Source organism: Salminus brasiliensis, chromosome 1 (genome assembly GCF_030463535.1).
Source record: "Salminus brasiliensis chromosome 1, fSalBra1.hap2, whole genome shotgun sequence".
In the NCBI taxonomy this organism is placed as follows: domain Eukaryota; kingdom Metazoa; phylum Chordata; class Actinopteri; order Characiformes; family Bryconidae; genus Salminus; species Salminus brasiliensis.
In genome coordinates, this window is record NC_132878.1 from 93,776,339 (window position 1) to 93,788,266 (window position 11,928).

An 11,928-nucleotide genomic window follows, 5' to 3' on the forward strand; every position below is an offset into this window, starting at 1 on the left:
TCTACTACCTTACATAATGCTGCTGCTGTCTGGTACTGCATGGTTTCGTGGCTATTTCTGGACACGGGCCTGACGTCACAAGGTGTGTTGGATGGACGTAGGATGCAGCTCTACAAACTTCAGTATTTGCCTCCATACAATACATCCGTGTCTCCTTTCCTTACGCTTTTCCTGTGGACTGAGCAGCTTGAGTTGGGGGGCGTGTCGGTGTGTCTTTGCTATCATAACGACGAGAAAAGTTCACCTCAGAAAAGTCATGTACTGAGTCTCTTAATGAATCATGGGTGTGTTTGTTTTGGGCGTAACGTGCAGTAATAAACCAATCAGAGTGTCTCTCGCCATCCCTTGAAGAGCCAGGTGCGGTCAGACTGACCTTGGCGGGTTGCTATTTCAGTGGTGTAAAGCATGGGGGGGGGGGTAAGATAGCAACGAGCATTGCAACGCTCCTTGCGCAGGGTGTAAGATCGGGCCCATGGTTTCACTTTTCAGTCCAAATTTGAAGACTAAGCTGCAAAAAGCAGCCAATCAGAACAGGGGACATTTACATATACCAGGTTAGACAAATACATGCCATATGGACAAAAGTATTGAGACACCCGCTCATTCATTGTTTCCTCGGAAATCAAGTGCACTAAAAGAGCCTGTCCTGCTTTTGTTGGAGTAACTGTCTCTACTGTGCAGGGAAGCCGGCTTTCTACTAGATTTTGGAGAAGCATTGCTGTGAGGATTTGATTGCATTTAGGGACAAGAGCGTTAGTAAGGTCAGGATGTTGGATGATCTCCACCCCTCACCATCCCCAACTCATCCCAAAAGTACTGGATGGAGCTCCACCACCATCATTCCAGAGAACACAGTTCCTCCACTGCTCCACAGCTCAATGCAGGGGGCTTTACATCCCATGTCTGACTTTCAGCAAGGTGCCAGTAGGTTCATGTTTGTCTGCTGCATTGCTGTGAGGATTTGATTGCATTCAGCAACATGAGCATTAGTGAGGTCAGGGTGTATTGGAGATAGAGTGAATAAGGCCACACGCATGTCAGTCTGCATTGTGGATGTAGGGCTGTTTAAATGCATTTTAAGTATTAAGTATTTTCTTCCTCTTCCCTGTTCAGAGCTATCAGTTGGAAACCACCTCAGGTCCCCAACAGGCGACTGGCGTCTAGGTCATGGCAGGAAGAGGCGGAGCTACAAGGCCGAACGGGCCAAACGGAGCCAGCAACAAAATCTGTCAGTTTAAGCTGGTGCTGCTCGGAGAGTCTGCGGTGGGAAAGTCCAGCCTGGTCCTCCGCTTCGTCAAAGGACAGTTCCACGAGTTTCAGGAGAGCACGATAGGAGGTAAGACGGCTCTTGAGGAAGGCCATGAGGAAGTAATGCTTTTGTTTACGGTCAGCTTCCCCGTCACTGGGTTTCGCAAAGCCTACAGCTAATCCACAGAACGTGGTGCTTTCGCAATCTCCCTTCTGCCGAGGCGTGAAGAACGCAGGAGTGCAAGAGTTGACCCTGCCTCTTCAAAACAGATAAATCCTGTGCATTTTGGAACTGGAGATTATTAGAATTACAGAAATGTAATATATAATATAGATTTTGGAGCATAGCTGTGAGAATTTGATTGCTTTCAGCAACAAGAGCATTAGTGAGGTCAGGATGTTGGATGATCATCACCACACCTCATCCTCCCCAACTCCTCAGCTCATCCCATACATTCTATATGGAGCTGTGGATGTTTGTCAACAAATCAATTATATGTTTCTATAGTACCAGTCAAAAGTTTGGACACGCCTCCTCATTAAATATTTAAATTTTTTATCATTTTTTCCCCCTACATTGTAAATTAAGTCATCCAGACTTTGAAGGAGCAACTTAAACATGTTCAACAACAAACCAAAAATAAGAATTTAGGTGGGCTGTAATCTAGGGTGTAGTTAGGCCGGTATCTCTGATGATCCTATCCTGTGCAACAGGGGTAGCTCTTGGTCTTCCTTTCCTGGGGCAAGGAGCCAGTTTCATCATAACGTTTGATGGTCTCTGCGACTGCACTCGAGAATTTTTCAGCTTGACTGAGCTTCATTTCTTAATGTAATGCTGGACTATCGTTTTTCCTTATTTAGTTGAGTAGGTCTTTCTATAATATGGATTAGAGCGTTGCTAAAATAGGGCTGTTCACTGTATACCAACTCTACCTCTTCACAACAGAACCCTCCTACCATTGCTATCTGTCTAATGACCATGTTCAAACCTAAATGGACTCTTAACTATCTGCCACTATTAATATCACCACTATTACCCATCATTACTCTGACCATCACTGCCATGACTGTATTAAGTTCTACTACACCATGAATATTATATTATGATTATGATCAGAACAGTTCAACAGTATCGATGGTTTGGTAACTTTTATCAATAATTTATAAATAGTTCTGATCAGAGGAGGATGGGTCGGGTCCCCCTTCCTCCCAAGCTTTCTTCCTCCAGCTCTGAGGGAGTTTTTGGCCGCTCACTGGGGGTCTTAGGTCTTCATGTCGTCTTGTCTTTTTACTGATTACTGATCCTGCAACGCTGCTTTGTGACAACACCAGTCGTAAAAAGTGCTATACTAATACATTTATAATAAATTTATTTGATTCGATGGTCTCAGACACATTAAGAGGGCAGGAAATGCAAGTAATTAGCTCTTGATGAGGCACAGCTGTTAACTGGAAACCATTCCAGGTGACTACCTGATAAAGCTGACTGAGAAAATGCCAAGCTGTGCAAAGCTGTCATCAAGCAAGCAAGAGGTGCCTATTTTGAAGAATCTAAAATATAAAACATATAAAACTATTTCCATATGTCTTTTATTTCTTCATAGTTTGGATGGCTTTGTATTCTGCATTGATCTGCAATGCAGAAAATGTTCAAACAATGAAATAATGTGTCCAACCTTTTGACTGGTCCTGTATGTAATGTGCATCTCAGCACTGTCACACAAAAATCTTCAAAACAGCAACTTTACAGGAGAAGAGAAAAACCTTCTTAACTTTTAATGGAAGTCAAGGGAAAAATCTATTTTATTCCAAGTCATTTCTATCAGCCCATTCATCAAGAAATCTGAAACTGCCAGATTTAGATATTGTCAAAACTCTAAACCCCACTGGATTCAAACGTTGACCATCAATCTGATCTGCTGTCATTTTCTTCTTCCTCGCTCCTCCAGCTGCCTTCCTGACTCAGACAGTATGTTTGGATGACACGACAGTGAAGTTCGAGATCTGGGACACAGCTGGTCAGGAGCGCTACCACAGTTTGGCTCCCATGTATTACAGAGGAGCGCAGGCTGCCATAGTGGTGTATGACATCACGAACGAAGTGAGTTGGCACACCTCAGACCCCGCCTGGTCCTTTAACCACATACATGAAGAGCAGTTCTAATATGCCTAATATCAGTGATCAGCTGCATATACACATGCCTGCCTGGAAAGTTGGTTTACATTCCAGTGAATGCTTTGATCTGTCAGAGGACCCAAAGAAGACTCAACAAGAGAGGCCTGTGATTGGTTAGGTTGCTGACAACGCATTAAATTGATTGGTTACAGGGCTCATATCAGTATCTCAAAGGCCAAACCCTGGGATAAACGATTAGCAAACAGTACGTTGTGCAAATGTTTGAAAAGAGCCAGAGGCAGTGTTTCGGTCTCTGTGCTCGCAGTGTGCTCGCAGTGTGCTCTGCCAACTCGGAGCCACTGGCACAAGTAAAGAGAATGAGTAATAGCTACTAATGTGACACGAATTTCCTTTCCACAGAAAAGTATGTGAGCAGTTGTCCAGAGCAAGCGATCTGATATCTTCTTTTTGTTGGCAGGAATCATTCGCACGTGCAAAGAATTGGGTGAAAGAGCTTCAGAGGCAAGCTAGTCCCAATATTGTAATAGCTTTGGCTGGAAACAAGGCGGACCTTGCGAACAAGAGAGCACTGGACTTTCAGGTTTGTCTGTTACATCCACAGCAAGTTACGCCAAAAAAAACTTGTATCTCCATTTTTGCTATTTTTTCACATCTGGAATTTGACACAATCTAAACTTTACTTAATGAAAATGTGTATCTCCATTTTTCTGTTTTAGTTTTCTCCTCCCTCTGAAGCTTGTAGCTGACAGCAATAATAATAATAATATTCACACATTCTGTTGCAGCTCCTTTTCATAGTGGATTTTTTTTTTCTCATAATAAAAGATGCACCTATCTGTCACTGTACTGTACAGCGGAATGTGTCCTCCACATTTTACCCACCTGTGGTAGTGAAGACACACACACACACACACACACACACTAGTAAATCAGGGGCAGTGAGCACACACACACCCAGAGCGGTGGGCAGCCACCTCCATTGCCCGGGGAGCAGAGAGGGAGAAGGGCCTTGCTCAAGGGCAGCTCAGCGGCAGCTTGCCGAGCCCGGGTATCAAACCCACAACCCTGTCATCAATACCCTGGAGCTCTAACCGCTGAGCCACCATTGTGTCCAAGTTCCATGAGGAATGGACCAATAGAAAAGCCCCCAAGGCAGCTGTTTAGTTTTGTTTATAGCTGTCCTTGCCTAACTGGTCCTCGTTTTGCTCGCAGGACGCACAGTCTTACGCGGATGACAACAGTCTGCTCTTCATGGAGACATCAGCAAAGACGTCGATGAACGTGAACGAGATTTTCATGGCTATAGGTAAGTGTCTCACGCTGATTCACCCTCCGAGCCAAAAGCCCAGCATTTCTCATAGACAACGTCCTATGCAGCCTGTGGTTAACACAAAGCCAGGCCACTTCAGATCCTTAATACGATGCACATTTTAACCGGCTTTCTGTTCATTGGACTGGAATAAGCCAAAGAGATCCTGTGCTGACTTCATCAGCAGCACTGCTTTGGATCCAGCAGCTGATGGGAAGCACACATATGTTCGTCCTCCTTTTCAAACTGACTTTGGTGCAGAACCTTTAGCAGATTGTGAGGTCTGTTCTGATATATACACATTGCTGCCTGGATGAAAGTGTGTGTAGGCTATAATCTCTGCCCCTCAGACCTTCATGAGACTTGTTGGTGTTTATTAGTAAACCTGCCGGGCCGATACATATCATAATACAAGCGTTAAGATTCAATATATAACATTTAAAATAATACAATTTTAGGATATGTTATCCAATCAGAACAGCGGGATCTGAAGAGAACACTGCTGTCGAGTGGTCGGGATATTAACACAGAGCTTAATGAACCACTGTCTGACAACAGTCATATATTAATTCTGTATTAATTAATCATCGTTTTGGAGAATCGATACAAAACGTAATATTGTGATACTTCCATATATTGATGTTTTCTTACCCCCCTAGTATGTTTCTTTGATGTGTGTGTATTTATTATTTATTTTATTATTAATATTAATAATGATAATTAGTTTTTACATTAATTTGATCCAAGAGATGTCTACATGTGCTCAGCGTCTAGTTTACATTCTGCAGATTTCATAGACATGCAACACTTACATATATACAGTATATATGGGTCTGAAATGAGCTGGGTGTGTGCTTAAAGTGCACCAAAGAATGGGTTCAAATGAGGGGGCAGACTCTTGTCTAGTGTGTCAAAGTTTGGGACCCCTTAATTAGTACTTTACAGCCATCCATGTTGTGGCCCTTACCTCCACTGTCTGTTCTGGATCATAAATGCCTAACTACAACTTTGTTTTACTATCATTCTGTAATAGTACTATAATAATAGTAGATTTTAGTTTTCCTCAGATCTGTATATATCGCTGCTGTGCAGTGAAAACGTGCATCTCCACTGTTGTGTTTTAGTTTTCTCCATCCTTTGAACCTCGTAGCTGCCACTATATATATATATATATATATATATATATATATATATATATATATATATATATATATACTGACTTCCATTGAAAGTTACGTTTCTACGTTTTTTTTTTATCCTTCTGTAAAATCTAATTTTGGAGATGCATGTTTTCTCTGGACAGTGATAATATTAACATATTCATACTTTCTGTTGTAGCTCCTTTTCACAGTGGATTTTTTTCATATTGACTCTGTCTTACAAAAACCTGTAATATCCATTATGTCCAAGTTTCATATATAAAAAAGACCAATAGAAAAGCTCCAAAATGACAGCTAAGCAGGGCTTTTTATTTTTACTCCTGTGAAGTATCCTTTTTTGAGATATGGGTTTTTCGTGCGACAGTGACGGAATATGAACTAAGGTAGCTGTTTAGTTTTGTTTATAGCTGCAGTGTCCCTGCCTCGCTTTGCTCACACTTTTTTTATATTGCTGCTGTTTTCTTGTTTGTTTTTTCTATTCTATCAAACCTTTGTGATGGATAGACCAGTAGAAATGCTCCTAAATCTTTTGGAATCAGATCTTTTTACATTGTTACGTTTACATTGTGGGTTTAGAAGGATTTTTTATTTTTTACATTATATACATTCTGTCTGGTGTAGTGTAGGAATGTTTGTAGCCTCTGTGGGCCTCGGTCCAAAATGGTTTATGCCAAAATGAGTGTCAGACACCTTCATTGTTCTTCTATAAAATGTTTGTTAGCCTGTTAGTTGTTTTCAGCTTTCACATTTTATTGGGTTGTAAATGTATCACCCACTTGTCCGACACGGCCCTTCACATATCTTGGACAAGACGACCAGCATGGCTGTAATATCGACGGTAGCGCAGTAGTACATCCTTAATTAAAAGGAATAGTGTGCAGTGCCAACGTCTCGAAAAGACCAGTTCCACAATTTCACACGAGTGAAACTGAGCTTTGGGGAACAGTTTCCTGACCAAACTGTTTCTTTTTGTGCCTCAACTGACTCGATATCTGATCTGTTGGGCCGCTGAGGATCATGTCTATTAATGACGCCTAGAGGATGTCAGATGGCACTCTGAGAGGATCAGAAACCTTAACCGCAGATACCCGATTGATTAAAAATACCCGAGTCACTGGATCAGATCGGAATATCTCTCTGCAGGACACAACCCATTGTCCCATTCAAAATCCTAACAAGCGTTAGCTCCTTGTTGTTGGGTGATCATCTGTGGGCAGCACAGATTGCTACTGGCTACCAGATCTGCATCCCCTGATCAGTTTGCACTAGGCAGATCGGACAGGGGCACAAATCAGTGGCTTTTTCTCACCTATTAAGGAATTTTAAACCTCTATATGATGTTTACAGGGCAACGGGATGCTAAGTCTGTTGTTGTCAGAATTTTTTTTTAGTTTTGCTCTGAGCTGCCCTCTAGTGGACGCATTGCTCAACATCCATGCCAGTTTAAAGGACGCCTAGAAGTATGTGGGCAGAATCAGACGTATTCAGGGCATACATTATTATTCACACTGGAGTTGACCAGTCCCTTTTAACCTTGTCTTATTATTGTTGTTGTTGTTGTTGTATTTGCAGCAAAGAAGCTTCCCAAGAGCGAGCCACAGCCTGCCGGAGCAAGCACAGCCCGCAACCGAGGAGTGGACCTTGCAGAGACTGCCCAGCCTGCCAAAGGGCCATGCTGCAGCAACTAACCTCCGACACACCTCCAAACACACACCTCACCTCCCAACTAACTCTGCATCACTTCGGGACATGGGGCGCATCCTTCCAAACCTCGCTCCCTGGAACTGCTAAAGACTCTGTATAGCTATGTTTCTAATACCTGTTTTGTTTTGTTGTTTGTTTGTTTTTTTCTTTTCTTTTTTTTTACTTTTTATTTTTTAAGAAATGATAAGTAATTCAGTATAATGGACGCATGTATCACTACAAAGCCTAAATACACGTTTTTAACTTAACTCAGCAGGAAAAAGTTGACTAGATTGAACGAAAGAAGAGTGTGTGTAAGCACGAGAAAGAGAGAATGTGTATGCGTGTGTGTATGGATTAGTGTTTAGGAAATGATGACGGATGTGGAGGCACAGTGATCTAACCCCAATAACGGGTAATCGCAGTAATGCTAGTACCGGGCGGACGTTGGATGCTATTATGAGCTGCTTGGTGCAGCAGTAGGTTCAGCTTCGGTGTGTTTGAGTGCCATAGTGGGGGTGGAAAGCAGTAAAGGGGGGCGTTGGTGGCGGCCTACGGGGAAAAAAACGAAGTTCTGTGGATGTCAGTTAATCTGGGATGCATTGCATTCAGGCCCTTCACATTTTCTGCTCTTGCGTTCCTTTATGGGAAATTAGGTCCATCTCTCGCCGTCCGGACGCAGCACAGCTTTCCGTGTTGTGCCCGTCAGCTTTTAAGACATTAAAGAAGTGATGGACACCTGAACGTGTTGCTAGAGTCAGACCATGCTTTCTGCCTGATGTCTATCCACGCCAGTCTGCTGTTGCTGTGCTTAGCTCTGGTGCTGCGAATGAATACGCAAGGAACCCTCATTGTACCTATAAGCACTGCTTCTGGCACCTGCTGACAGAGGAACGTCTCCTTGCTTCTTCTTGTAAGAATATGGGAGCCTAAACTCCCATATTAAAATAAAGGTGCTTCACATTGTTCTTTGAGGGATGCCATAGAACCCAGGTCTTCAGATCAGGACCTTAATTGATCCAGTTTCCAGTTCTGGATTTTGTCCTCGCGGGAAGTTAGGTGTTGCACCCTGCAGGAGTTACAAAGTCCAGGACTGGAAACTGGATCAGTCAAGGTCCAGATTTGAAGACCTCTTCAATAGAAGAACCGCTTTCGCTTTCGGTTCCATGGAGAACCATTTTAAACCAATTTTTGAAAAGATGTGAATTGGAGCTGGGCGATATGACGATATTTTATTGTATCGTGATCAATTTTATTGTGGTATTGATATGCTTGTCTAAGTATATCGAGGGTAGCGCTAGTGCTTAATAAACACTGATCAGCTGCAGGTTTCATTACTAACACTGTAATTAGACTGGTTTAATTAGATGAAGAGCAACAGATGTTGAGTATAAATCACTGTATTCTGTAGGAAACAGGAGAGGATCTAAATGGTAGTTTATAAGAATCTGTTGCTACTGATGTTTTTAGTCTGTAATTACTTGTATCGTGATAAATATCGAGGTAAATATTGTGATAAATATCGTGATAATTATCGTGTATCGCGAAAAAGTCTTTAAATATCGTGATATAGTATTTTTACCATATCGCCCAGCCCTAGTGTGAGTGTAAAGATCCTGCACATCAAATGAAAGTTCTTAAGATCTTCAAAAGGTTCTTCACGCTCTATTCACGCACCTCTGCTCACGCCACGTCAATACGCCGCCATCGTTTTGCGGTGGTTGTCTGCATAGATGGGTCAGCTTTCTCCATACCCCTTGATAAATCTCTTGATAAGGCAGTCAGTCCAGTTTAGGCTTGGTCTTCTTCGTCGTCAGAGCTCCTCCACAATTCCTGACGTAACGTTGCCTCATCACATGCCCAAAGTAACGTAACATCCCGCAGGTTGAATGTGGTTTAATGGCTCCTATTCTGTTCTGACCGTCTCGTGAACTTGAGACGGTGGTCATCATCTTCATCCACGAGATTTCTAGCAGCTCCCTGATGCAGGTGTTCTCGAAAGCCTGTTGCTGCTGGCCAGACTAATGCTTCTTCAGTCATAGCTTGTTTTTCCATATTCTTGTCAGTTAGACCATCGCCGCCTCACACTCGCACCTCTATTACAGACCGTACCATGAATGCTTCTTCTATGGCATCGCTCAAGGAACCATTTATAGCACCGAGTGCAATGGTTTCACAGCATCCATCACTTTCCTGCAGATACTGTGTTGCTAATCTGACAAATAGCTCAGTGGTATGGTGTTGTTTATTGAGGGGGAAATGAATGAATCTGTCTAATAGAGGCCAAATGAACTGCCTCAGTGTAGCTGAGGAGCGAAGGTATGCCTGCTGAGTGTTTCTAACAAGGGGTGAAATTTCTTAAGGTCAGTTCCATCAGTTTCTACAGAATTCAGTGAGTTGGGATTTGGTGTGAAATTCCTTACCAGGGGTCACCAGTGAGGTTTATACACTGCTTGGACAAAAGTACTGGGACACCCATAGAGTATATCCTGCTTTTGTTGGAGTAACGGTCTCGACTGTCCAGGAAAGAAGGCTTTCTGCTAGATTCAGTGATAGGAGGGTTAGTGAGGTCAGTAATGTGATCCCCCCCCCTGCTGCTGGGGGGCTTTATATCCCTCTAGCCCACGCCTGGCATTAGGCAGCATGGTGCCAATAGGCTCATGCTTATCTGCTCCAGAGAGTCCTATTCTATTGGCAGTACTTCTCAACAGGGACTGTAAATGAATGAATGCATTCATTAGAAGGGGTGTCCACAAATGTTGGGACGTATAGTGTCCCAACAATGCGTCTCTAAAACCTGTGGCATCACAGTGTCTCAGGCATCAGGCAGCTTATTCGTAATCATCTGGTGTAGGAACTTCGTGACCACCACGATGAGCATTTCTGACTGGCTAAGTTTCTCTAGAATGGAGCATTTCACACCAAACCCACTCTGAATGACTGTGTTTTCATCCAGATGACATTTTGAAAAATCGACATGCTCGTAAGCATGCTCGTAGTTGGCACAATGCTAACTGGTGAAATGTAGGCTTTGGCCTCATAGACTAAGGTAGCCTTGGCTGGTCAACTACATTTTTAAGAGGGACAATTAGGTCAATTTACTCAGCTTCCTGTTGTACGGACTACTGTTAAGGACTCTGCTCTGCTCTCGCCATGTTTTTTTTAGACTGTTTCTCATGAACTAGCGCTGCTTTGTCCATGCAACAAGCTAGTATGGTAGAGAAAGGCCCCTCTGTTCTCTTATATATGTGACGGCTTTGGTGGGCAACCGTTTCTTTCATTCATAATGTCTGGTATAGGCTCGACTGGCTCTCCGCACAGCACGGCTGCCGCAGTATTGTGCCGCAGCGCAGCCCAAGCTAGGCTAATGGCTCAGAGGACTACAGCTAGCCATTGTTCAGATGTTAAAGACTGCACCTTTCCATTGATTCACTGTTTGATAACAGTCCAGTCGTGAAGGGGGGCAGTGCCCAGTAGCGAAGAAGCAGAGGCCAAGATAGTCTATGAACAAATGCTCTGTCTGGTGGTTCAGAGGAACCCAGTATATCTTGAGGCATCCATCCCCAACCGCAACGCCGTGCTGGACAGTGTGTATGCACTCTTCTTTATTGTACAGTTCCCTTTAAGAAAGCCTTTCTTTTCACAAATTGGTCAATAATGTTTGATGGTAGTCCCTTTTTGTTCATGTATGTAGTGTTATTAACAAATCGACTTGACATTTACCCAGTGGTCTGTCTTGTACTTCTTTCAAGATGCTTTCAATGAGTTTTTTTTTATTATTATTATTATTATTATTATTATTGTTGTTATTATTTCTGAGATCCTATCAGATTGCACACATTTGAGTTGCGTTTGTAATTAGTTATTATGAGATTTGGGCTCTCCGGTGTCTCCACGGTGGGATCAAGCTCAAATGGACCACAGAGGACTTGATACAAGTGCATAATTCCCACAGTTGCTGAGGTGGGATCTATCGGCGGAGCCAAAATGGATTCAGTGATGTAACAGCATTAATACTGAGGGGCTGATTTGGTACTAGTTAATATTCTGAATAAAGGGGGTGAATTGTATACAGTACAACAGTGTGGACATTCGATTCAGATCATGCTGGTCATTCAGAACCCAGTTTCAGGAGACGTACAGTATACAGTAAGTCAGTATGACGCATTCAGCTACTTTAAGTTGCACATGCATACACACAGCTTGATAAACATGATATACCTATTGGCATTATGCTGCGTAATGCCAGCTGTGGGCTAGAGGGGTATAATTAAGCCTCCCAGCAGCAGCATTGAGCTGTGGAGCAGTGGAAGAACTGTGTTCTCTGGAATTATGGATGGGGCTCCATCCAGTACTTTTGGGGGTGAGCTGGGGATGATCAGGTGAGGTGG

The 11,928-nt window shown here is 43.0% G+C and overlaps 1 protein-coding gene across 1 annotated transcript in view; it reads left to right on the top strand.

The window, feature by feature from the left end:
• Window positions 1-11,617, top strand: part of rab5ab (RAB5A, member RAS oncogene family, b) — a 13,646-nt gene extending 2,029 nt beyond the window's left edge. The window contains exons 2-6 of the mRNA XM_072692450.1: window positions 1,114-1,336; window positions 3,198-3,349; window positions 3,843-3,965; window positions 4,598-4,691; window positions 7,427-11,617. Coding sequence (XP_072548551.1) covers window positions 1,168-1,336; window positions 3,198-3,349; window positions 3,843-3,965; window positions 4,598-4,691; window positions 7,427-7,542 — 654 coding nt within the window. The 5' untranslated portion in view covers window positions 1,114-1,167 and the 3' untranslated portion in view covers window positions 7,543-11,617. The remainder of the gene's footprint in view (window positions 1-1,113; window positions 1,337-3,197; window positions 3,350-3,842; window positions 3,966-4,597; window positions 4,692-7,426) is intronic.
• Window positions 11,618-11,928: the final 311 nt, after the last annotated feature.